Genomic DNA, 25,913 nt, shown 5'->3' with positions numbered 1-25,913 from the left:
GTGTCCCTGCTCATGGAATGGGATGAGATTTCATCTCCCTTCCCACCGAAACCATTCCATAATTCCATGATTCATTCCGGTCATTCCAAGCCTGCTTCCATCTCTATGAGTTCTTCCTTGAATTGCCTTGTCCATCCCAGGGTTCCTTCAGGATTTACCCTCTTCCCGACGATCCGCGTGTTCCGATGCCTCCCCGGCAATTCCAGCAGCTCCCGGCCAGGGGACTCCAGGAATGTCTGGTCCGGGTTTACATCATCCGCGCCTTCGACCTCCAGCCAAAGGATTCCAATGGAAAGGTATCCCAGTGGGAAAGCTCTGAGTTGACTCCTGTAGTGGATTCTTGTAACAGCTCAGCCCTTATTGGTCAAAACTGGGTCAAAATTGGGTCAAAATTGGTCAAAATTTACAAATTTGCCCTAACATCTAGGAATTTGTTCCTGTTTTTTGCCCCCCTTGGAATATCTGGGAAGTCTGTGAGGCAACTCTTCCTTTGTCCGTTGGGATTTTTCAGGATTAGTTCCATGAGTTTTCGGTTTAGTTTTATTTTGAGGGTTTTTTTTTTTTTTTTTGGTGTTTTTGGTGCAGAAGGGAATAAAATTCCGTTTTTCCCGAAATTCCTTCTTGCAAACGTTTTCTGGTCTGGAAGAGAAATTCTGGGAAAATGGGAATTGTGTAGGTCCAAAACTCAGAGAAGGGAAAAATCCTTTTTAATTATCTTGGTTCCACTGGAAAAGAGGGGGAAATTTGAGGAATAGAGTGGGAAATATGTGAGGAAATATCTAAGAAAGATAGATGGGAAAATAGTAAATACACATGGAAAATTTATAGAAAAATAATGAATAGACATAAAAATACATGGAAAAAAGTATATGGAATATGGGAAATATATATGGAATACATGGAAAAATAGATGCAAAAATTCCAACTGCTTTTGAATTCTCCCATTTTTTTAAAAGAATTTGGGATTTTAAAAGGAAATGTGAATTCCTAAGAAATTCCCCATGAGTAATTCCCAAGGATTAAAAAGAAGGAAAAAAAATGGGAGTTTTTTAATTTAAAACCCCAAACCAACTCAAATTTGATCCCAAATTTCCCCAGGGATGGGAATTTTATGGAGGCTCATCCCAGCCCAAGGAATACCTGGGTGCGCATTGCTGTTTCCCATCAATTCCTTAAAAAACAAATAAGCAGGAAAAGAAAAATCCGGGAGAAGTTATGAGAAAACTTGGTCTGGGCATTTTTTCCAGGGAATTCTTGGATGTGGCTGGGATGGTGGATCCCTGTAGATCCAGGTAAAATCTTTTAGGTGGAGCTGGATCTTTCCCTTGAATTTTTTTCCTTCTCCAAGCAAAAAAATCCAACTTGAATTAAATCCCCCACTTTCCAAATTGATGCCAAATTCCCAGAATAATTTTATTTGGGAGAGGGATGTGATTTGGACCAACCTATGGAAAAGAGTGGGACTGGAATCCCATGGGATTTCTGTGTTTCTTTCCGTGCCCACCTCCAGTGTGATCCCTACGTGAAGATTTCCGTGGGAAAGAAATCCATAAATGACCAGGAAAATTATCTTCCCTGCACTCTGGAGCCTGTCTTTGGGAAGTAAGTATGGATTCCATTTGGGATCCACGGAATTTTTTGGATGTCCTATTGAGGGAATTGTTCTGGGCCAACAATCCCATTCCATTCCAACATCCAGTTCCAGGTTGGAGCAACCCGGGATAGTGGGAAATGTTCCCCACCCACAGCAGGGATTGGGAATGGGATGGATTTTAAGGTTTTTTTCCATCCCAATCTATTCCATAATTCCCTTGGCTCTCATTCATCAATCCCGGGGATTTCTGAGCTGTGGATTGGGGAGCTGGAATTCCATACTGGAGGAATCTGGATCATCCCATTGTTGGGAAGGAGTTTGAGGGACTTCTCCTCATTCAGGAATTTTGATCCAATGTCTGAGGGAAAAATGGGAGGAATGGGGCACCACCACCTGGAAAAGGATTAGCCATGGATAATTGAGTTGTTTCCCTCAGAAATGGGATAAAATTCCAAGGTTAATGGGACCAGGGAATGGCTGGAGCTGCTCCACGGAGGATTAGGTTGGATATCAAGAAAAGATCCCTCATCCAGAGGATGGTGGGGCACTGGAACAGCTCCCCAAGGAATGACCACATTCCCAAGGCTGCCAGAGCTCCAGGAGTGTTTGGACACTGTTCCCAGGGACAGGGTGGGATTGTCTTGGGAAGGAGTCGGATCGATGATCCTTACAGATCAGGCTATTCCATGATTCTCTGATTTTCTGGGAGAACAAAGCCCCATGGAATTGAGCTTCCCTCAGTTTTCCAGCTGCCCCTGGATGGATCCCTGGCAGCGCCCAAGGCCAGGTTGGACACTGGGGCTTGGAGCCACCTGGGATCGGGGAAGGTGTGGAATGAGGTCATTAAGGTGTCTCCTGATCCAAACCATTCCATGATAAACGAAGCCAGCACAACACAGCCGTGGCCTTGGTGGATCAAGGTGACCCGGAAGCTCAGGGACTCTGATCCATCCCATCACTGGTGGGGTTGGGATGGGGTGTGGATCCATTCCCATGGAATCCAGCACAGCACCATCCTCTTTTCCCAAGCATTCCCCTGTTCCCGTTTCCAGGATGTTTGAGCTGAGCTGCACCCTGCCCCTGGAGAAGGACCTCAAGGTCACCCTCTACGACTACGACCTCCTGTCCAAGGACGAGAAGATCGGCGAGACCGTCATCGACCTGGAGAATCGTTTCCTGTCCAAATATGGCGCTCGCTGCGGCCTCCCCCAGACCTACTGTGTGTGCGTTCCGCCCTGGGCTTGGGATGTCCAGGAATCCCAGGATTGGGATGCTGAGGGGGCCACAGGATCACAGCAGGGTTGTCCTGGGGGACCTGGCTGGAGCTGTGCTTCCCAGAGTCCTGGTTCTCCTCCAGAGAGATCCTGTTCCATCCCTGGTGGCTTCTGGTGACCTCATGCTGAGGACACCCCCAGAGATGTGGCTGCCCCATCCCAGGAATGGGAGACTGGGGTGGGATCTTGGCAAGGAATTGCTGGCTGGGAGGGTGGGCAGGGGCTGGACTGGAATTCCCAGATTTGCTGTGGCTGCCCCTGGATCCCTGGCAGTGTCCAAGGCCAGACTGGACATTGAGGCTTGGATCCACCTGGGACAGTGGGAGATATCCCAGCCCACAGCACTGGATGAACTTTAATGTCTTTCCATTCCAACCCATTCCATGATTCCGTGATTCTGTTTTGGTTTCAGCTCCGGCCCCAACCAGTGGCGAGACCAACTCCGTCCTTCCCAGCTGCTCCACCTCTTCTCCCTGCAGCACAACTACAAAGCTCCCACCTACAAATCCGACCGGATCATCTTCCGGGATCAGGAATACGTCCTCTCCGAGCTGGGTAAGATGTCAGGGATGCTTTGGGAATGCAGAATTTCCTTGCTGCAGAGAAAGGGATGGAGCTGGATGTCATGGAGACATCACCAGGTTTGAATGATGGCATTGGCTCCATTCTCCTCCTCTCTGGCCACATTTGCTCTGAACCATTCCCAAGCTTGACTGTGCTCCCCATCCTGGGATTATACCCAGACCTTCAATCCAGGAATGTTGACCTTGAGTTGGACCCAACCCAACACCCCTGGGTGGGGCTGATACTCTCCAACCTGGTGTTCCGAGTGCATGGAGACATCATGAGGAGGGACATCATGGAGGTCAGGAGTGGGTGATGGACATGTCCCCCTCCTCCTCCTCACTGTCCATGCTCTGCTCTTTTCCCAAACTTGGTTGTGTCCCAAATCCTGGGATTGAATACAGACCTTCCATCCAGGAATGTTGACCTTGGTTTGACCAAACCCAACACCCCCAGGTGGGAGCTCCATTGTGGCTGGGAAGCTCCAGTCTGGTGTTCCAAGTGCATGGAGATGTCCCATGAAGGGTGACATCAGCAGGAGTGGCCAGTGGCATTGTCCCCTCACTGTCCACATTAGTTCTGCCCTTTCCCCAAGGTTGTCCATACCCCAAATCCTGGGATTGAATCCAGACCTTCAATCCAGGAATGTTTACCTTGAGTTGGACCAAACCAAACTCCCCTGGATTGGGAGTGATATGCTCCAACCTGATAATCCAAGTGCTGCCAGAGCCAGGAGAGCTCTGAGATTCCATTGGAATCTCATTTTGGGAATGGTCACTAGAGGGAGACAATATCCCACACACAGACCCGTGAATTCTTTCGGGATTTGGGGGGAATTAGGGAACAAACCCAACTTCTACAAGGAGGAGAAAAGCCCCAGACTTTTGGGGAGGAGTTTTTTGTTTGCCCTTCGCACCTCCCCCTGACCCAACATTCCTGGGGCAGAAGGATTTTTTGGGGAAAACTCTGCTTTAAGGCACAAAAAGAGGGTTTTAGTCCCAGGAGGATTTGAAATCCCACCTGGCTTGGCCCAGGAGCTGCAGTTTGGAATCATGGAATGGTTTAGGTTGGTACCATAAAGATTATCTTGTTCCACCTGCTCCATGGGCAGGGACACTTCCCATTATCCCAGGTGGATCCAACCTCTCCTTGGACACTTCCAGGGATCCAGGCACAGCCACAGCTTCTCTGGGAATTCTCTTCCAGGGCCTCGCCATCCTCAGAGCTAAGAATTCCCCACATCCCACCTAAATTTTCATTGGATTTTTTAAAGCCACCACACCAAGGGTGTCACCAGAGACACAAAACAAGGCACAGCCCAGGGCTGATCCCTCTCTGCGCTCTTGGAAAACAAAGCAAAAATCCCTGCAGGAATTCAGGTTTTCCCCTGAGGAGAAGGGAAGCATGGAATCCTCATTGAAAAGTTTTCCCGGGAGAGCTGGGGAGGTGTTAAAACGTTTCCCCCCCCGTGGCAGCGCCTGCTGTCACCTTCTCCGAGTTCAAACAGCAGAACAAAGCTCGAGGCTTGACCCAGAGCAGGTCTGGAATCCAGCTGCAAGCTCCGGAGCTGGACTGGGAATAAACTGGAGCTGTTAAACACGAGAGCCAGGATTTTACAAGCCCCTCCCCCCGGCCCGCTATTCCATAACTCCCAGATTTTGTTGTTCTCCAAGAGGGGCTCCTTCTTTTCGTGGCATGTAAAGCCTCACGTGTGCGCACACTCCGGAATTCCAGGGTTTGGGAAATCATTGGGAATTAGCCCAGGTGGCTGGAGTTAAGTGTGTCCTTGCCAAGGAAGGAGTTGGGATATCTCACTGGGATTTGGTGGAGTTGGAATGATATTTATGGAATATTTATGGAATACTATTTATGAAGCACTTTGCTTTCAATTATCATGAGTAGGGTGAAGTCCACCAACCCCAGCCTGGGATTTTGGGATTGTTTGGGTTGGACTCAGAGAATCAGGGAATTTTTAAAGTTGGAAAAGATCTTTAAGATCCTGAAATTCTAGAAGTCAGGTTGGAAAAGACCACCAAGATCGAGTCCAACCTTGTCCAAGTGTCATGTCCAGTTGTTCCTTGGACACTTCCAGGGGTGAGGACTTCACCACTTCCCTGATATCCAAGGACAGGGCATCGTGTTGCATCCCAGGAATGGGATGGGGAGGCAGGAGTTGGCCATTGGTGGCACTGGGATGGATGGAGGGATGAGTGGATGGATCCTGACCAGGAAGACAAGGCAGGAATGTCCATTATTGAGGAGTCTTGGCCCATCTGTGGCAGGACCAGGGGTTGGTGTGGAGTAGGTCAGGCAGAGGAGATAATTCCAGGTCTTCCTTGGATGGAAGACCACAGATATCCTGGTGGGACTGGAGCAGGGACTTGGACCAGAGTAGGAACTTGGAACAACCCCAGGCAGTGCTGGTGGTGTCTCCATGTCCTTCCTCCTCCTCCCATTCCTGTCTTTCACCCCAAATCCCACAGAGAAGAAATGGGATCCTATCAGGATCCCATTCCTGTCTGCCCAGCTGAAGATCCTGGATGGCTTTAAGCTCTGGGATAAACTCCTGGGAGTGGGAACATCAGCAGAGGATTGATGGGAATCCTGATTTCTGGGACTCTAGGAGAGCTGGATTCATTGGATTGTCCTTTCCATGGTATCCAGCTGGATTCTTGTCATGTTTCCCTGGCTGTGATTTGTGGAGTGGTTGCACAAGCATCTCCATGGGTTTTCCCACTGGGAATGCCATCCCTGTGCCCAGCAGGGTTTGTGGTGATGATTTGGGAATCGAGGCTGTGCTGCTCCAGCTCTTCCTGGCCCAAATCCATCCCTGTGGGGTTCTCTCTGCTCTCTTCCCTGTGGCAGAGGATGGAAAACCCCCAAATCCACACCTGGGCCCAGTGGAGGAGCGGCTCGCCCTGGCTGCCCTCCGGAAGCAGGGATTGGTTCCGGAGCACGTGGAGACCCGGCGCCTTTACAGCCCGCTCCAGCCAGACATCGAGCAGGTGGGTCCTGGAATGTGGCCGGGATGAGCCCCAGGAGCGGCATCTCCTGATCCAGCCATGTCCAGGGGGAGAATCCTGCTGGGAATGTCTGCCCTGGGATATGGGATGTTCCCAGGGAGGGGAGGTGGTCGATCCCTTCAGCATATGCTCCAATTTTTTAAAATTAAATTTACCTTAATTTAGTTTAATTTAGTTTAATTTTACATTTTTGATCTGAAAGTCCTACTCAGAATTCTTCTCCCAGAATCCCAGGATCACTGAGGCTGGAAAATCCCTCAAAGGTCATGGAGTCCAAGCTGTGCCCAATGCCCACCCTGGCACTGAGTGCCACATCCAGGAATTCCTTGGACATCTCCAGGGATGGGGTTTCCAAACCACCCTGGGCACTTCCAAGGCCTGAGCATCCTTTCCATGAGGAAATTCCTGCTGATGTCCGACCTGAGCCTCCCCTGACCCAGCCTGAGGCCATTCCCTCTTTTCCTATTATTCCCTGGGAGCAGATTGCAGCTCCCACCTGGTTCCAACATTCCAAGAAGTTGTGGAGAGCCAGAAGGTTTTGCCTCTGATCCCTGTTTTTTTCCAGGCTGAGCCCCTTTCCCATCTCTCTCAGCTTTTCCTGTTGCTCCAGTGCCTTTTCCACCTCCCTCAGCTGCTCCTCAGGATTTACATCCATCAACACATTCCCAACTATCTCTCAAATAATTTTAAAATAATCTTTAATGCCCCTTTTCCATGGAGGAATCCTGCCTTTCCCCCTAAAGGTCCCAGATCTCCCCGGGGAGGTTCAGGTGTTCCAGTCTGGAATCTCCCAAGGTTTCAGGACTCTGTTTTTCCATGCAGGGAAAGCTCCAGATGTGGGTGGATCTGTTTCCCAAATCCCTGGGACATCCCGGCCCCCCTTTCAACGTCACTCCACGCAAAGCCAAGAGGTAACTTCCCATTACTTCCTCATCTTTTCCTTGGAAAAGGAGTTTGGAATGCTTGGAAGCCTTGGGTGGGGATGGATTCACCCACCTGGATGAGGGACAGGTGTGGGATCATCTCCAGGGAGATGGAAATCCATCCATGGGACAACCAGGCTTCCAGGTGGATGAGTTTTCCACCTTCTCATGGGTTTATTCCCGGGATTTTCCAGGTTCTACCTGCGCTGCATCATTTGGAACGCCAAGGATGTGATCCTGGACGACCTCAGCATCACCGGGGAGAAGATGAGCGACATCTACGTCAAAGGGTGAGTGTCCCGCTACGGAGCCTCCTGGATTCTGGAGGCTGTAGGTGCAGGAGCAGCAGGGAAGGAGTTAAGGTGGTCCTTGGATTGCTATTGCTGGGATAGACTTGGATTTTGCCGGGATGGAGGAACCATCATGGCTCTCCAGTTATGGATCCATGAATTTCCAACTGTGGATTCGTATCTCCAAGTATGGATCCACACCTCTCCAGTTGTGGATTCACCCCTTTCCGTCTAGGGATCCACACCTCTCCAATCATGGATCCACATCTGTTTGCCTATGGATCCACCCCTTTCCAACCATGGATCCCCACCTCTCCAGCCATGGATCCACACCTCTCAAATAATGGATCCACACATCTCCAGCTGTGGATCCACACATCTCCCAACTGTGGATCCACCATTCTCCAGCCATGGATCCACACCTTGCCAATTATGGATCCACACCTCTCCAATCATAGATCCACCCTTTTCCAGCTACGGATCCTCACCCTGCGCCTGCTCTGGATCCAGAGATGTGGGAGCAGCCTGGTCATGGGAGAGGAGCGCATTGGGCCTGCTCATTCCCTACTCCGCTCAGCAGACGGGTCCAGGAGTCAGAGGTGCAAGTTGTGCATGGGGGCTGGCTTGGGTAGGGCGGTGAGGCCAGGATAATACTGGGCCGCCATGCACCACCGGCCGGCTTCCCGGCACCCGGTCGCAGGCCCTTCCCTTCCCTTCCCTTCCCTTCCTCCCTTCCCTTCCCTTACCAGGCCCTTCCCTTCCCGACGCCTTCCCTTCCCTTCCCTCCTTGCTCCTTCCCTTCCCTTCCCTTCCTTCCCTTCCCTTCCCTTCCTACCCTTCCCTTCCGACCTTGCCTTCCCTTCCCTTCCCTTCCCGGCCTGCCGTCCTTGCCCGGTCCCGGTCCCTTCCCTTCCCGTCCCGGTCCTGCCCGCCGGCACTTCCCTTCCCTTCCTTCCTTCCCTCCCTTGCCCTTCCCTTCCCTTCCCTTCCCTTCCCTTCCCTTCCCGTCCCTTCCCTTCCCTTCCCTTCCTTCCTTCCCTTCCCTCCTTCCCTTCCCTTCCTTCCCTCCCTTCCCTTCCCTTCCCTTCCCTTCCCTTCCCTTCCCTTCCCTTCCCTTCCCTTCCCTTCCCTTCCCTTCCCTTCCCTTCCCTTCCCTTCCCTTCCCTTCCCTTCCCTTCCCTTCCCTTCCCTTCCCTTCCCTTCCCTTCCCTTCCCTTCCCTTCCCTTCCCTTCCCTTCCCTTCCCTTCCCTTCCCTTCCCTTCCCTTCCCTTCCCTTCCCTTCCCTTCCCTTCCCTTCCCTTCCCTTCCCTTCCCTTCCCTTCCCTTCCCTTCCCTTCCCTTCCCTTCCCTTCCCTTCCCTTCCCTTCCCTTCCCTTCCCTTCCCTTCCCTTCCCTTCCCTTCCCTTCCCTTCCCTTCCCTTCCCTTCCCTTCCCTTCCCTTCCCTTCCCTGGATTTATCTTGTGTCTAACAGTGCCATCCCAGCCAAGGAAGATCCTTTTTTTGGGATTTATGGGCAGGCAGAGGCGGGATTTGGGAGCAGACTGTAAATCCCTGGTTTACAATCCCAATTTTCCTCCTGTAAATCCAGAATGCTGTGCAGCTTTCCTGATATTTCCATCAAGTTGGCTGTTATCAGCACTGATGGAGCGGTTCCTTGTCTTTTGGGGTCCTAAAAAGTTGTGCTGCTGGAAAAGTGGGAGCATCCAGGGATTGCTCAGATCCCTTTCCCAATTTTTAGCATCCAATAGAATGCTGCAAGGCTGGAAATGAGTAAAACTTTGCTCAGCTTCCAGATCTTCCATCCCAAAGCAAAGTCATCCTGAAAAATCCTATTGGGAATGGATGAAATGATCCTTTTTGTGCCTGAGGATCTGCCTATGGATCAGAAATCCCATGGGGAATATTCGTTCTGTCCATTGCTGCCTCAGGAACGGGGGCTGGAGCCTGCTATCCTGGATTGGGTATTAAGGAAAAATTCTTCATGGAAAAGCTGTCAAGCAGTGGAAAGGGATTCCCAAGGAATGTTCAGGCTGGGAGAGCTGGGAATGTTCCCCTGGAGAGGAGAAGGCTCCAGGCAGAGCTCAGAGCCCCTGGCAGGGCCTGAAGGGGCTCCAGGAGAGCTGGAGAGGGACTGGGGACAAGGCCTGCAGGGACAGGAGCCAGGGAATGGCTCCCACTGGGAAAGGGGAGATTGGGCTGGGATCTTGGCAAGGAATTGCTGGCTGGGAGGGTGGGCAGGGGCTGGGCCGGAATTCTCAGATTTGTTGTGGCTGCCCCTGGATCCCTGGCAGTGCCCAAGGCCAGGTTGGACACTGGGGCTTGGATCCACCTGGGACAGTGGGAGGTGTCCCTGCCCATGGGTGGGGTGGAATGGGATGATCCTTAAAACCCTTCCATTCCAAACCATTCCATGACTCCATAATTCTGGAGTTGCTAGCCACATCACTGATTCATCTCCCATCTCTGGGACTGCTGCCTTCCCTCTCCCATCTCCAGGTTTTCCCCACCCCCAGCAGCCACTGGGATTGGGAATATTCCATTTCCAACTCACAGATGTTGTGACGTTGAGCGAGATCCCAAATCCTTCCACGATCCTGCTTTTCCATGGGCTCTGTTTATTCGTGGCAGGTGGCTGGTGGGACACGAGGAGAACAAGCAGAAGACCGATGTCCACTACAGATCCATGGGAGGAGAAGGGAATTTCAACTGGAGATTCATCTTTCCCTTCGATTATCTCCCGGCGGAGCAGATGTGCCATGTGGCCAAGAAGGTGAGTGGTCCTGGATGGAATTCCTGCATCCTTGCGGGAATTCTGGGACACCAGCAGGAATTTCCTCATGGAAAGGGTGGTCAGGCCTTGGAAGTGCCCAGGGAGTTTTGGAGTCCCCATCCCTGGAGGTGTCCAAGGAATTCCTGGATGTGGCACTGAGTGCCAAGGTGGGCATCAGGCACAGCTTGGACTGGATGATCCTGGAGGGATTTTCCAACCTCAGTGATCCCATGATCCCTGTTTTTACTTAGCCTCAATATTCATGGAATATGACGTACCCAAAGATTCCTGTTTGCAATGGAACCTTCTCTGAAACCCACTGGGATCCCAAAAAACCCCCTTGGATCCACAAAACCTCTGGCATCCCTGAAACTCACTGTGATCCCCAAAAATCCCCCATGATCCACAAAACTCACTGAGATCCTCATCCCATCTTATTTTCCACAAAACCAGCGCCTCGACTGGGAAGATGCCGAGCGAATCCCCCATCCCAGACAATTCCCAGCTTCCAAAGCCCTTCCCAGGCAGTTCCAATGATTGACAGAATCCCAGCCGGGCCTATTTCACGCTTCATATCCCACAAATCCCAAGTACAGGGTGTACTACATCCAATTATCCCACTTGGAAAAAGCCAAGACCGCCCTCCATAAACCCCTTTAAGCAAATCCATCCCGCTGTGCCGATCTGGAATCTTTTCCCACCACATGGCTTCCAACGCTGGATCCGAAAATAAACACCTTGTAAAAGCTCTCTGTAAAGGCTGGAATAATGAAGGGAAAGCCGGGTGGAGCATTCCGGCCCCAGGAATTTTTTGATCTCGCCATGTGCTGTTTGAACTCCGGCTTGGCTCCTGCGGCTGTAAAAATCCCGGCTGTAAAGGCAGGCACGGGAAGGTGGAATTTCAATCAAAGGTTGGGAGTGACTGTGGGGAATTGGGAGCTGCTCAAAACCACCTGTGCCCAACTGGGCCGGGAAGGAAGGAGTTTTCCAGTGATTCTCCTTTTTTTTGTTCCATGCTGGAGCTCCCAGGAGTGTGGCCAGGTGGATTAGGAATCACGGAATTATGGAATGGTTTGAGTGGGAAGGGAGCTGAAAGCTTAGCCAGTTCCATCCAGGGACACCTCCCACCATCCCCAAGCCGCAGTGTCCAACCTGGCCTTGGGCACTGCCAGGGATCCAGGGGTAGCCACAGCATATCTGGGAATTCCAGCCCATCCCCTGCCCACCCTCCCAGCCAGCAATTCCTTGCCAAGATCCCAGCCCAATCTCCCCTTTCCCAGTGGGAGCCATTCCCTGGCTCCTGTCCCTGCAGGCCTTGTCCCCAGTCCCTCTCCAGCTCTCCTGGAGCCCCTTGAGGGACTCTGAGGATTTCCTGGAATTTTTTCCTTCCAATTCCAGCAATCCCAGCTCTCCCAGCCTTTCCCACAGCAGAGCTGCTCCATCACTCTGATCATCCTGATCCTTCCTCTGGATTTGCTCCAAGAGCTCCAGGTCCTTCCCATGCTGGAATTCCAGAGCTGGAATTCCTGCAGATGGAGACTCCATGGGTCATCCCAACTCGGGCTGCAAGTCAAATACTCTCTCCAAAAAAACCAAGGATGCCCCTGGATAAGTGACTGTCCATTATATTTTTGTTTGATGTGAACACCTGGGAGTCTGGAAAACCGGGAAAAACCCAGGAAAACACAGGTGCCACTCTTTTCCCTGCTTTTCTGAACCTTCCAACCACTTCAAGATGGTTTTCCATAACTTTCCTGGCTGGGTTAATATTATCAAGATTTTCCTTCTCTTTCTGATAGAGGATTTTCCCAAGTCCGAATTTTAAAATATTTCTGTGGAAGAGAAATATCCCTATCTTTAGGACAGCTCTTTGGAATACATGGAAATGCTTTTTTAATGCTTTTCTCATCATTCCCTTGGAATTTCCTTCTTTGCTCCCGCTTTTTTTTTGGTGCCATCTTTCTCTTCCAGCCCTGGAAAATTCAAACCATGTTGGCTGCATGGGAAGAGCACATTCCCAGGTTTTTGAGTCCTGCAGGAAAACAGTTTCTGGGATGGAAAATGAGAAAATCATGGAATGATTTAGGATGGAAAAGCCTTCTAAGATCACCAGCTCTGCCAAGGCCACCACTGACCACGTCCCCAGGTGCCACATCCAGAGGGATTTTAAATCATTCCAGGGATGGACATTCCATTGTTTCCCTGGACAGCATCTGCATGGCTGGAAAGCCCTTTCCATGAAGGAATTTTCCCTGAAATCCAGCCTAAACTGGAAGTTTAAACTTTGGATTCCCAGTTAAGCCTGTTATGGGATGGGTCATGGGACAACCAGGACAATCCAAGGTCACCTGGATGTGGATCCCATTTTCCGGGCATCCACGCAGGGAAGAGCTCAACTCCCACATCCCACAGGTGCCACGGGGTGGAAAATGAGTGGAATTACTTTTGGAATGTTCAGTTTCCTGTGCCAATTCCAGCAGCAGCTGGATGTGGTTGCCAGATCTGGATCTGGGAAGTTCTTTAAGGTAGGAAGGGGTTTGCATGGAATGTCGGAGCAAACAGCATCTCCATGGATGTGCCGGGTCTGGTTCTGGAATTCTTATGGATGTGGAGGGGCTGGAGCATGGCCAGGGAAGGGAATGGATCTGGGAACGGGCTGGAGAATTCCTGAGGGAGCTGGGAAAGGGGCTCATCCTGGAGAAAAGGAGGATCCAGGGGGACCTTCTGGCTCTCCACAACTTCATGGAATGTTGGAATGAGGTTGGAGCTGGGATCTGCTCCCAGGGAATAACAGGATAAGAGTGAATGGCCTCAGGCTGGGCCAGGGGAGGGGCAGGGTGGACATCTGCAGGAATTTCCTCATGGAAAGGGTGCTCAGGCCTTGGAAGCACCCAGGAAGCTTTGGAATCCCCATCCCTGGAGGTGTCCAAGGAATTCCTGGATATGGCACTCAGTGCCAAGGTGGGCATCAGGCACAGCTTGGACTGGATGATTCTGGAGGGATTTTCCAACCTCAGGAATTCTGTGACATCCAAGGGGAGTCTCCTGCATGTCCGGGACTCCCAAATTCCTGCAGGATGCACCTGAAATGTAACTTTTTGGGACCAGACTTCCTCTCCTTCCCAAAAGTCAGGTTTCCTCCTTTGTATTCTGGAGCACATCCACAGTCCAGGAGAATTGCAGCCCTGTCAACACTTTCCTGGGAATCTGAGCCCATTTTTTCCCTGCTGCTTTATCCACAAAAATCCATAAAATACCCCCGAGCCTCCCCTCACTTGAAAAACAAACCCCCAAACAATAATTCCAGCCTTTTTTCCCCGTGGTTTGGACAAGGCCGGGATATAAATTTCGCACTCCGGGTTGTTTTTATAGGGAATGTTCGGAGATCGATTTAATTATGGAAGCGAATTTCACGCTGCCTTGAAAGGGACCCATAAACTTCTCTTGGCATCAAATTCCCCCTTCCCAATTCCCTGTTCCTTTTCCTGCCTTTCCAGCAGAGCTCTGGGTGTCCCCAGCTGGACAGGGCTTGGAGCTTGGAGGTTTTGTCTCCAGCCAAGTGATGTTTTATGGTGTTTTTCCATTAAAAAAAAAGGGAATTTGGAGAAATGTGGCATTGAATTCCCACCTGGAAAGGGTCGAGCCCTACCTGAATTATCCCTGGAATGCTGGGATGTTGTTCTGAAGGATTGGGATGCAGAGGGTACAGAGCTAAGGTTTTGTTCCCTTTTTCCTTGGATATTGCAGTGGGGAGGAGGGAAGGTGGAATCCCAAAGTCTGACGGGTTTGCCAGCAGTTCCGTGGAATTGTGGAATGATTTGGAATGGGAAGGACCTTAAAGCCCGTCCAGGGACACCTCCCACTATCCCAGGTGGGTCCAAGCCCCATCAAACCTGGCCTTGGACACTTCCAGGAATGGGACAACCACGGCTTCTCTGGGAATTCCATCCCAGCTCCTCCCCACCCTCACAGCCTGGAATTCCTTCCCAAGATCCCATCCAACCTTTCCTTCAGCTTCATTATCCTTAGGGACACGGATTCACTTGGGATAGGTGGGAGATGATCCCAAGTGTGAGGTTTTCCTCAAGTTTGGCTCCTTGTGGATGGGATGGGGCAATGAGAAATTCCAATGAATCCTTGGGAAGTTGCATCAGCCCAGAAGAGAGTGTGGGATGCACCTGGAGCATGGACACATCCATGGATTGTGGGAATGATGGGATGAACCTCTGAGCCAGGAATTCACTGGGAAGAAGAGGCACCTGGAGGACATGGAGCTTGTGGAGATTTCCTTTCCAGGGAATATTCCAGCTGGGAAATTAGATGGTCTTGAATGTCCCTTCTAGCCCAAACTGGTCCGGAATTCCATATATTTCCCCATTTTCCAAGCCAAGCTTGGGAACGTGGATTTCTCCCAGAAGGGACAATCCAAAGGAGCTGGTGATGTTCACCTTTGACGTGGATCTTCTGCCACCTTGGAATTTTCCTGCTCCTCCTGAGGTCATGCCAGCTTTGTTATCGATGGATCCATGGTTCCTGGATCCCTATGGATCCCTTCTTTCCCCAGTTTCTGGGAAAGGGAAGAATCAACATCAACTCTTCCCCTTTTTTAGCAGTTTTAATTTAAAATGGCTGGAAAAGCTGGGAAAAATCCCCCTGGATAAGCATCCATCCCAACCCACTGCAACCAGCAGAGGGGAGAGAGGGAGTTTTCCATGGACTTCCTTTGAGATTTCTAGATTATCCAATATCTCAAATGCATCCATAAAATGCTCCAATGCAAAATTCCTGGCACGTTTTCCCAAAACCGGGCAGGCAACGGAGTGAAATTGAAACAGAACTGTCCACGGGGATCTCTTAAAATTAATCCAATGGGATTGGAATGCCCACGGACTCCCAGCTGGAATATTTGTGTTCCTATGGAATGTGACACGTTTTTCCTCCCTTTTTATAATTTAATATTGGATGAAATAATGAATCCGAGTCTTGGGGTGAATTTATGGAGCGAGGGATGAATAATGCTGGGTTTCCTGGTTTTAATTAAATCTCGTCATTTCTGACACTTCCAGGAGGAATTACCACCGGGACACTCTTGGAGGGGTGTCAGGAATCCCGCTGGGATTTTCCTGCTCTTTGCTGGAGCCAGGAACAACAATCCCAACAATCCTTCGGCTTTGGGTGGGATTTTGTCTTTCTTCTTTTTCTCAACATCCCTTTTTGGACATCAAGAGGAATTTTTTTAATGGAAAGGATGGTCAGGCTTAGGAAGTGTCCAGGGAGATTTGAAGTCCCTATCCCTGGAGGTGTCCAAGGAACTCCTGGATGCTAGGGTGGGGATTTGGCACAGCTTGGACTCGCTGATCCCAAAAGGCATTTCCAAACTCGGGGATTCCGGGATTCTTAATCCTGACTCCCAGGCAACCCAACAGTGGTGTTAGATCCCTGTTGGAAAAAAATCCTGGTTTCACACATGGAAATGGTGATGTGGATGCTGCTTCCCAGGCAGTGAATATTCCTTACTCTGGGGTGCAGAACTCGTGGATAACTTGGGAATGTTCCCCTGGAGAAGGGAAGGCTCCAGGCAGAGTTCAGAGCCCCTGGCAAGGCCTGGAGGGGCTCCAGGAGAGCCAGAGAGGGACTGGGGACAAGGCCTGCAGGGACAGGAGCCAGGGAATGGCTTCCACTGGGAAAGGGGAGATTGGGCTGGGATCTTGGCAAGGAATTGCTGGCTGGGAAGGTGGGCAAGGGCTGGGCTGGAATTCCCAGATATGCTGTGGCTGCCCCTGGATCCCTGGCAGTGCCCAAGGCCAGGTTGGACACTGGGGCTTGGATCCACCTGGGACAGTGGGAGGTGTCCCTGTGTGTGAGGTGGGCTGAGTTTTCAGCTCCCTTCCCACCCAAAGTCTTCCACGATTCCATGATTTTGTTCCCCACTGTGAGCAGTGCTAGAGGAGCCCAGAGCAGTCTGAGGGATGTTTTGAGGCTTGGAGCAACCAGTGTGATATCATGGGATTCCTGGGATACCATGGAATCTTCCTTTCCACATCCATGTTCCATTAATAAATTCAGGAGCTGTGGGTGGCCTGAAGGTGGAACTGGCATTTGATGATCTCTGATTATCCCACTGCCTGTGACAGACCTAAGAGCAGATTAAAGCCATGGTGGATCTGGAAGGGAAGGGATCCTTGGGAATTCCCTGCTGGAAGCGCTGATTTAGGTGTCAATCCCATATTTTTGCATGAATTAAGAGGAAGGTGAAGTTTGGTAGCGCCAGCACTCCATGCTCATTGTTGTCTTCACCTTGGAGACTCATCCTCATTGGAATTGTGGGAATTTCTGTCTCTCCTAAGAATCCTGTTTGGGATCCCATGGAGCCATTTCCTAAATTGCATTAAATTAAATTAAATTCTGTAAATAAAATTAATTACATTAATTTAAATCATTAAATAAGGCATAAACTGCTGCTGACACCTTCCAGAAGCATCTTGGGTTTTCCACTGATTATCCTTATCCAAGAGTTTTCCAGAACCTGTGCTCCTGCAGATCCACAGCAGGACACCCCAGGAATTCTAGGATTTCCAGAGCCAGGCCCTGCCCAATTCTCCCGATTAATCTTTAATTTCCCCATGTTTTTTTTCATGGTGGGATTTTAGGAACACTTCTGGAGCTTGGACAAGACGGAAAACAAGATCCCACCCCAGCTGATCCTCCAGATCTGGGACAACGACAAGTTCTCCTTCGATGACTATTTGGGTAAGTTAGGAATTTTGGGATCCATCCCAAAAAAAGGGGAAACATCACCACCACAGGTTGTCTGGACAAGCTGTGGCTGCTTCTGGATCCCTGGAAGTGTCCAATGCCAGGTTGGATGGGTCTTGGAGCCCCCTGGGACAGTGGAAGTTGGGAGTTTGGATAGGGATGATTGGGGTGGCCCAAACTCCATGGGATCAGGGGACATTCCATGTTTTAAGGATTTTTCCCACTGAGATGTCTCACCTGGAATGTTCTCCCCTGCAGGATCCATCCAGATGGATCTCAACAGGATGCCCAAGCCTGCCAAGACAGCGGAAAAGTGTTCCTTGGATCTTGTGGATGATTCCCTGTCCTCCAGCCGCTCTGTGTCCCTCTTTGAGCAGAAAACTGTCAAGGGCTGGTGGCCCTGCATGGCTGAGCAGAACCAGCAGAAGATCCTGGCGGTAAAGTGACCTCTCCATCTTTTTCCTTGGATCCTTCACTCCAATTCCCATCCCCAGAAGTGTTCAAGGCTTTAAATTCCTTCCCAATCCAAACCATTCCAGAATTCCCTGAAATTTTCATTCAATTCAAGCAAGGGCAAGAAATTCCATTTCCAGCTGGAGGTTTTGTGGATCCAGCCAGATCCACTGTGGTTAGCTGGAAGTCTTCCGGCACTGTGCAGAGGAACGATCGGTTTTGTGGGATTTTCACCCTGGTATTTGGAATGTGCCACCAAATTTGATTCCATGTCATGACTATTCCCAACAATCTTATGTCCTAAACACCTGGGAAAAATTCCAGCTGTCCCAGGGATAATTTTAAAGATGTCTGGGCTCCTGTTCCAGGTTTTGGTGGCTGTTCCATGCAGGTGAGAGAATCCAGGCAGGGAATTGGGTGATTCAACCAAAAAACCCTGAGCTGGTTCCAGGGAAATCAGGAAAGACTGGATGTGGAACTCAGTGATGATGGGTCACAGCTTGGACTTGATCCCAGAGGTTTTTCCAGCCTCAGCGATCCTGGGATTCCGTGGTTGCCCAAATTTGGGTGTCAGCGGGATCTGGGATTTCCTGGAATATCTCCAGTGACAGATGAAGGATCTCTGGAATCCTGGGATCCTCATGGTCATTGCTGGGAGTGGTTTGGTTCTGCTCAAAGCATATTTTCTTCCCCTAATCCTTATTTTCCATCCCACGTTCATTCCTCACCTTTCCCCCTGTTTTTGGGGATAATTAATAAGTTTTTGTTTAATCCATCCAGGGCAAGCTGGAGATGACTTTGGAAATCGTGGCCGAGCAGGAGCATGAGGAGCGTCCGGCCGGGATGGGTCGGGATGAGCCCAACATGAACCCCAGGCTGGAGGATCCCAAGTAAGAACATGCCAAATGGAAAAGCAGCCACCAGGGCCTGGAATTCTCGAGGACCAAATGAGAATTCTGTGTTTCCAGCTGTGGGGTACTGGGCTGAACTGGGTTTGCACCTGGGTCGGATCCACTCTGAACTGGTGGGGACTGGGAGGGAGGTCTGGAGAACAAGTTCTGTGGAATTGGGAAGTTGGTCTGGAGAACCAGTCCAATGGGATTTCGGACAGTGGTCTGGACTGCGAATCCATTGGGATTTGGAAGCTGGTCTGGATCACCAGTTCAGTGGGATTGGGAGGCTGGTCTGTACCACGTATCCAGTGGGATTGGGAGGCTGGTCTGGACCATGAATCCACTGGGATTTGGAAGGTGGTCTGGAGCACCAGTCCAGTGGGATTGGGAGGCTGATCTGGACCAGGAATCCGGTGGGATTGGGAGGTCCGTCTGGACCACCAGGGAGGACACTGGTGGGTTGTATGCAGGAAGATGGAAGACCTGAGATGGTCTAGGGAGATTGGGAGGTTAGTCTGGAGCATGAAACCAGTGGGATTGGGAGTCTGGTCTGGATCACCAATCCAGATTTGGGGGACTGATCTGGATCACCAGTCGGGTAGGATTGGATGACTGGTTTGGACCACCAAGGAGAACATTCATGGGATGTATCCAGAAAGATGACAGACCCGAGAGCATTAGGATTGGGAAACTGCTCTGGACCATGAATCCATTGGGATTGGGAGGGTGGTCTGGACCACCAAGGAGGACACCGGTGGGATGTACCAGGAATGTGGAAGAGCTGAGACAGTCCAGGGGGATTTGGAGCCTGGTCTGGACCATGAATCCAAGGGATTGGGAGGCTGATCTGGGTCACCAAGGAGGATGTTGGTGGGATGTACGCAGAGGGATGAGGAGCTGATACATTCCAGTGGGATTGGGAAGCTGGCCTGGATCACCAGTCCAGTGGGATTGGGAGGCTGGTGTGGACCATGAATCCATTGGGACTGGGAGTCTAGTTTGGACCACCAGTCCAGCAGGATTTGGGAGACTGGTCTGGAATCACCAGTCAAACTGGCCTGGATCACCATTCCAGTGGGATTCGGAGGCTGGTCTGGATTGGCAGTTCAGTGGGATTGGGAAGCTGGTCTGGATCACCAATCCAGTGGGATTTGGGAGACAGGTCTGGACCACCAAGAACATTCATGGGATGCATCCAGAAAGATGATAGACCTGAGAGCAGTGGGATTCTGCACCGTGAATCCATCTGGATTTGGGAGGCTGGTCAGGACCACCAAGGTGGACATTGACGGGACATCCCCAGAGGGATGAGGAGCTGACACATTCCAGTGGGATTGGGAAACTGGATGACTAATCCAGTGGGATTTCCAGGCTGGTTTGGGACCACCAAGGCAGGTGGGACTAGGGATCCAGGAGAATGAAATTCCAAGGTGACCCGCCCTTCCCTTGGCTCTAGGCGTCCCGAGACCTCCTTCCTGTGGTTCACGTCCCCATACAAGACCCTGAAGTTCATCCTGTGGCGCCGCTACAAGTGGGTGCTGATCCTGGCCATCCTCCTCTTCATCCTGCTGCTTTTCCTGGGAATCTTCGTCTACGCCTTCCCGGTATGGAGAGGCTGGGATTGGCCGAGGTCCGAGGGGTGGTGGATGCAAGGGGATGGAAAATTCTGTGCTGAGAAACACAATAGGTTAAAAAGGAACTTTTTTGGGTTTGGGATCCTTGTAGGAAAAATATGGAGGGGTTGGAGCATGGCCAGAGATGGGAATGGAGCTGGGAAGGGGCTGGAGCACCAGGAAAAGCTAAGGGAAAGGGGCTCATCCTGGAGAAAAATGGGATCAGGAAGGACCTTCTGGCTCTCCACAATTCCCAGAAAGTTTGGAGCCAGGTGGGATTTGGGATCTACTCCCAGGGAACAACAGGACAAGAGGGAATGGCCTTAAGTTGTTCCAAGAGAATTTTAGGTTGGATGTTAAGGAAAATCCCTCATGGAAAGCAGTGTCCAGCCCTGGAGCAGTGGAGTTCCCATTCATGGAATTATTCCAAAAATATCCAGATGTGGCGTTTGAGGACATGGATAATGACGAACAAGGGCTGTGGCTCTTTTCCAACCTCAACAATTCCATGATATCAGGAATAGTGGAGATCCCAAAAAAACATGGGAAGGCCATTCCTGGTATGTCCTCAGCAGCACCAAGTACTGGCACTGGTGTGCCAAGATGCCAAGGTTTTCTGGGATGCAGAGGGAAAAAATCTGGGATAGCTTTGCCTGCCCTGGTTGCCTTTGAGGAAATTCCATGGAGCTGCTGGCTGGATTTTTCCTTGGACTAAATGAGGATGGGGCAGGGATGGAGGAGCCTCTCCCTGCTGGAAAACTCTGCATTCCAAAAAAATCCTGGCACAGCTTTGGGAATGCTCCGGGACCCCTTTCCCAAGGGGCAGAACAGGTGATGTCCCAGATTTTGTGGGATCATGGAAAAAGGACCTGTAGCGATACAGGGCCAAGGGTAGGATGGTGAATTCATGAGATTTGTGGGAATCCCAGGGGATGGGAAGGAGCAGCGGGATGCAGAGGAGAGGAGGAAGTTCCAGGAAATCAAAGGAAACCGGGAATGCTTCCCACCAGTTGGACACTGGGATGGTGCTGGAGGGAGGGGCCAAATTTATTCCAAGGGTTTGAAGAGGTGGGAATTTCTCTTAAAAATTTTGGGAAGAGCAACCAAAATCCAGGAATGACTCCTGGTGCTTGTTAAATTCTTTCAATGATTCCCTTTTTTTCCCAATCATTCCCTTATTTTTTCCAGTGATTCGCTAATTTTTCCAGTGATTCGCTAATTTTTCCAGTGATTCCCTCCTTTTTCCAATAATTTCCTTATTTTTCCAAGGATGCCCTAATTTTTCCAATCACTCCCTTATTTTCCCAAGGATTCCCTCATTTTTTTTCCAAGGATTCCCTCATTTTTCCAATGATTCCCTTATTTTAACATTGATTCCCTCATTTTTCCAAGGATTCCCTCATTTTTTCCCAATGATTCCCTTATTTTTCCAAGGATTCCCTCATTTTTCCAATGATTCCCTTATTTTTCCAGTGATTCCCTAATTTTCCCAACAATTTCCATGTTTTTCCATCCTTCCAGAACTACGCTGCTATGAAACTGGTGAAACCTTTCAACTGAAGCTGCTCCCGTGCCTGCCTAGGAATTTTGGGAAGGAATTTTGGAAGTGGAGAAGGAGCAACCTCATCCAGGCCTCCAGCTCCTGCCAAAGACTCCGCTTCCCTTTGGAATTCCACCTGGGAAGCGTCACCTAACCAAAATATTCCTGGTTTTCCAGCCTTCTGTGTTGTGTTTGAGTTTTCCTGCTGCTCTGGTTGGTAAATCCCAAATTCCAGTGAAAATCCGAGGAGGGAGCAGGGAAAGGACCTTTCCATCCAGAAGTTGAGAATGTGCAGAGGGTCCTCAGGGCAAGATTTGGGATTTGCCGACCTGAGCAATTCCCACCGATTCCAAGCACTTTTCACTCCCTGATCCAGCGTCAGTTTCCCTTTTCCCTGTGTTTTCCCATTTATGTATTGTAAACCTGTGGAAAATGTGTTGGAAAACCGGAATCCCTGGGATGACACGTTGCATTCCCAAAGCTGAAATAATGGGAGTGGGAAAGGTTGTGGTGCAAAACCTGGGATTTGGAGTTGGTGCTCCACAAAATCCCAATTTCTCTTGGATTTTGAGGCCTTTGCACTCCTTCATGGAATTCTGGAGCTGGTTTTCCCTTGGAGCTGCTCCACAATCCCACAGGTCTCCCATTCCAGCTGGGAGAGGAATCCCAGGAGCAGCTGGGCTTTGATTTCTGCCTCTCCCGCTGTCTCCCAGCCACTTTTTATGGGAATTCTTGGTCTTTTTAGTGTCAGTATTTGCAGAATCCCAGAATCCCTGAGGTTGGAAAAGACCTTTGGGATCATCAGGTCCAAGCTGTGCCTGATCCCCACTGAGTGCCTCATCCGGGAATTCCTTAGAAACCTCCAGGGATGGGGGTTCCAAAGCTCCCTGGGCATTTCCAATCCCTGACCACCCTTTCCATGAGGAAATTCCTGCTGGTGTCCAACCTGAGCCTCTCTTGGGACAACTTCAGGCCGTTCCCTCTTTTCCTGTTTTTCCCTGGGATAGATCCCAACTCTCACCTGGCTCCAAATCTTCAGGGATTTGTGCAGAGCCAGAAGGTCCCTCCTGATCCTCCTTTTCTCCAGGCTGAGCCTCACTGATATTCCTTTAGAATCAGCCATTTTTCCCTTGTATTCCCAAAGATTCTTATGGAAAACATCCCAACCCATCCTCGCTGCTGCCAGGCATTAATGGAGCAATAAACCTGTCCTGGGGCAGGATTTGTTTTCCAAACAAATCCGTGATCCACAACCTGCTCAGCCTCTCATGGATCCAATGGGAATGCTGGGGCATTCCCTCTTTTGCTGTTCCCTCCTCCTGTCCCTGGAGTGGGATGATCCCATGGGATGTGCCACTTGGGGATTTGTGACCTTGGCAGGGTTGGACTTGAGCTCAGAGGTCTTTCCCACCCTGGATGGTTCCATAATTCCATGATTCCCAGGGCTTTCCAGTGCTGGGAGGATGTTAATCCTCAAATTCTCATCCTGTAAGAAATCTCCCAGTTTCCCACCAGGAAAATTCCGTTAATATCCGGCTGCTCTGGCACCTTTGCTGGTTCGGGATCTTCCCATCCTCCCTTCAGCAGGATGAGATTTATCCTTGATTCCATGTTTTCCTTGGAGTTGTGGCTGCTCCGAATGAGCGAGTAGCTGGGAAGAGCGATCCCAAGGGATCAGTTTCCCAGGAAAAACCGCTGATGGCAGCTCCTGCCCCACTCTGGCCGGGATTTTAAAGCTGTGCTTAAAAAATAGGGAAAAATATTTTAGTTCCTTTGTTGGATGGGGATGTAATCCATGGGGGATCAAATCCCGGGACTCTCATTGGAACATCTCCCAGATTGAATAGGGCAGTTCCTTCTCTGTGTTTTCCGCACGGAAAACGCATGGCTTTGGGATTTATAGGGATTTTTAGGGATTTATAACCCCATCCCTGCTGCTGAGCTTTGGCTGATCCGTGGCCCCTTCCCAAAAGTTGGAGCGGAGGAATTGGCTCCGGATTTGCACATCCCAGGGTGGAGGTTTCATTTTCCATCGTTAAATGCTTCGTTGTCCTTCTTTTTTTCCCTAAAAGCCTCCCAACCCCATTCCCACCCCCATCCCTGTTTATAGCCACCATCAAACCACCAGGATTCACTCCAATTTTCCAGAGGTTTTATTATCCCAAAGGATCTGAGGAGACGAGGACAAAAGTTGCTTCTGTTTGGCCCTTGCTGGGATTGGGAGTTTGGGTTTTATGGGAATGTTGGTCCCTGCTCCTTTCCCACCAGAATCCAGCTGTGTCAGAGGGAGTCTGGAATTCCCTGAGTGCTCTCCTGGAATCCACAGTGGGAATTCAGGTCCAACATCTCTTGGATTTGGGGGGATTCTGGGATTTCCCATCCTGATGTAATTCCCTGTGATGCCAACCCAAACATCTTGGAGCCAAGGGCCCCAAATGGATGCATGATCCATGTTGGAATGCCAAATGTGGGATGCTCATCCCCCATCCCACTGGGAATGCTGCTGTCTATCCCAGAAAGACAAAGAATCAAAATCCATCCATGGGTTTCCTTTGGAACTTCCAAGGCCAGCTTGGATAAGTGATTGTGGAATGCCTGGAATGGGATGGGCTTGAAAGTTTGGGATTCACTCTAGAGACACTTCCAATGGGAAATCCTATTTTATTCCCAGCATTCCCTTGGCAAACCTGGGTCAGCAGTGATGGGAGAGAAGGATCCAGGGCATCCCATTCCATAAAAACAGGGATTTCCAGAAGGAAATCCGTGCTCCCAGTCCAACTTTCATGCCAAGAGGATCCTATGGGATTCCGGTGGGTAAATTCAGATGGGAACATCTGGAAGAACCAACTCCATCCCATTTTTTTTCCCCTGAACAGCCACATCCAGCTCCAGGCCTGGTTGTGACTCCTCCAAATCCAGGTGGGAGCTGTGGAAAGAATTCCCTGTGGCTTCCGGTTATCCAGGGAATTGGCTGGAATTTGTTCTGGATCACCTATGCCTGCCTTATCTGCAATAATGCCCAAAGCACTGTGATTCCCAAAGAAATGCTCTGAAACATTCCTGTTCCCAGTGTTTTGATTGTGGGGATGGAACTGTGCCTTCTCTTGGGAGTGGGAATGGGAAAATCGGGATTGTGGAGAAGGGAAGAAATCCAGGGAATCCTCAGAGTCCCTGAAGGGGCTTGAGGAGAGCTGGACAGGGACTGGGGACAAGGCCTGCAGGGACAGGAGCCAGGGAATGGCTCCCACTGGGAAAGGGGAGATTGGGCTGGGATCTTGGCAAGGAATTGCTGTCTGGGAGGGTGGGCAGGGGCTGGGCTGGAATTGCCAGATTTGCTGTGGCTGCCCCTGGATCCCTGGCAGTGCCCAAGGCCAGGTTGGACACTGAGGCTTGGATCCACCTGGGACAGTGGGAGGTGTTTCTGCCCATGGATGGGGTGGGAATGGGATGATCCTAGAATCCTTTCCATCATAACCTGTTCCATGATTCCAAGATTCCCTGGAAGTTAATTGCCAAAAGTTCCACTGCTTGAGCGTTTCCCTGATCCCAGATTTCCTCGGCCTGATGCCAGGAGTAATTCCAGCCTGCAATTCCAAAATGTGGGGACACCTTTGGGACCATTCAGACACAACACCCCTGTTGTGTTCCCATTCCCTCCGGGAGCTGAAGGAGCTGGAAAACTTCCATCCCACAGAGGGGCTGAATTCCCTAAATCTCCAGCATCCATCCCAAAAAACCCTGGCAGTGAGCGAAATGGATTTTGCTCCCCAGTAAGAACAATTTTCCAGGCAGTGCCCAATTTATGCATTACAAAGGGAGCATTTTCCACCTGCAAATTTTCACCCAAAATCCCAGCAGATTTTGCCAAAGCAGTTGCAAAAGAGGGGGGCAGTGCAGGGAGAGCGGGATGAGAAGTGGGATCCAAGTCAAGGCGCTTCCATAAATTTTTTTGGGGAACTGTTGGCAGCTGGATTTGTTAGTTCAGCCTCTGTGGATGGGGCCTGCCATGGGTTCTGCTCATTCCTGGGAACACGGATCCAGTGGGAGCACTGATCTAATGGGATGCTCCCTACAAAACACCATTGTGCCCTCCTGGCTCCCAAATCTGTGAGTTTTCCTATGGGAAGCTGGAGATTTCCTTGGATTTGAGTGACACGACTCATTTCAGCCTTGCCTTGAGGCCTGACCCCTTCAGGCTTTCCCAGGATGGTGATTCCT

The 25,913-nt window shown here is 50.4% G+C and overlaps 1 protein-coding gene across 1 annotated transcript in view; it reads left to right on the top strand.

Annotated features, from left to right (window-relative positions):
• DYSF (dysferlin) overlaps positions 1-24,735 on the top strand; it is a 69,870-nt gene extending 45,135 nt beyond the window's left edge. Inside the window, exons 43-55 of the mRNA XM_058803092.1 lie at positions 141-296; positions 1,511-1,602; positions 2,647-2,817; positions 3,281-3,423; positions 6,298-6,437; positions 7,278-7,366; positions 7,573-7,668; positions 10,299-10,440; positions 17,091-17,190; positions 17,455-17,633; positions 18,430-18,539; positions 19,999-20,146; positions 21,677-24,735. Coding sequence (XP_058659075.1) covers positions 141-296; positions 1,511-1,602; positions 2,647-2,817; positions 3,281-3,423; positions 6,298-6,437; positions 7,278-7,366; positions 7,573-7,668; positions 10,299-10,440; positions 17,091-17,190; positions 17,455-17,633; positions 18,430-18,539; positions 19,999-20,146; positions 21,677-21,715 — 1,605 coding nt within the window. The 3' untranslated portion in view covers positions 21,716-24,735. The remainder of the gene's footprint in view (positions 1-140; positions 297-1,510; positions 1,603-2,646; positions 2,818-3,280; positions 3,424-6,297; positions 6,438-7,277; positions 7,367-7,572; positions 7,669-10,298; positions 10,441-17,090; positions 17,191-17,454; positions 17,634-18,429; positions 18,540-19,998; positions 20,147-21,676) is intronic.
• Positions 24,736-25,913: the final 1,178 nt, after the last annotated feature.

This window comes from Ammospiza caudacuta, chromosome 4 (genome assembly GCF_027887145.1).
Source record: "Ammospiza caudacuta isolate bAmmCau1 chromosome 4, bAmmCau1.pri, whole genome shotgun sequence".
NCBI lineage: Eukaryota > Metazoa > Chordata > Aves > Passeriformes > Passerellidae > Ammospiza > Ammospiza caudacuta.
Note: the sequence above shows the minus strand (reverse complement) of the source record. Positions and strands in the feature narration are given on the sequence as shown.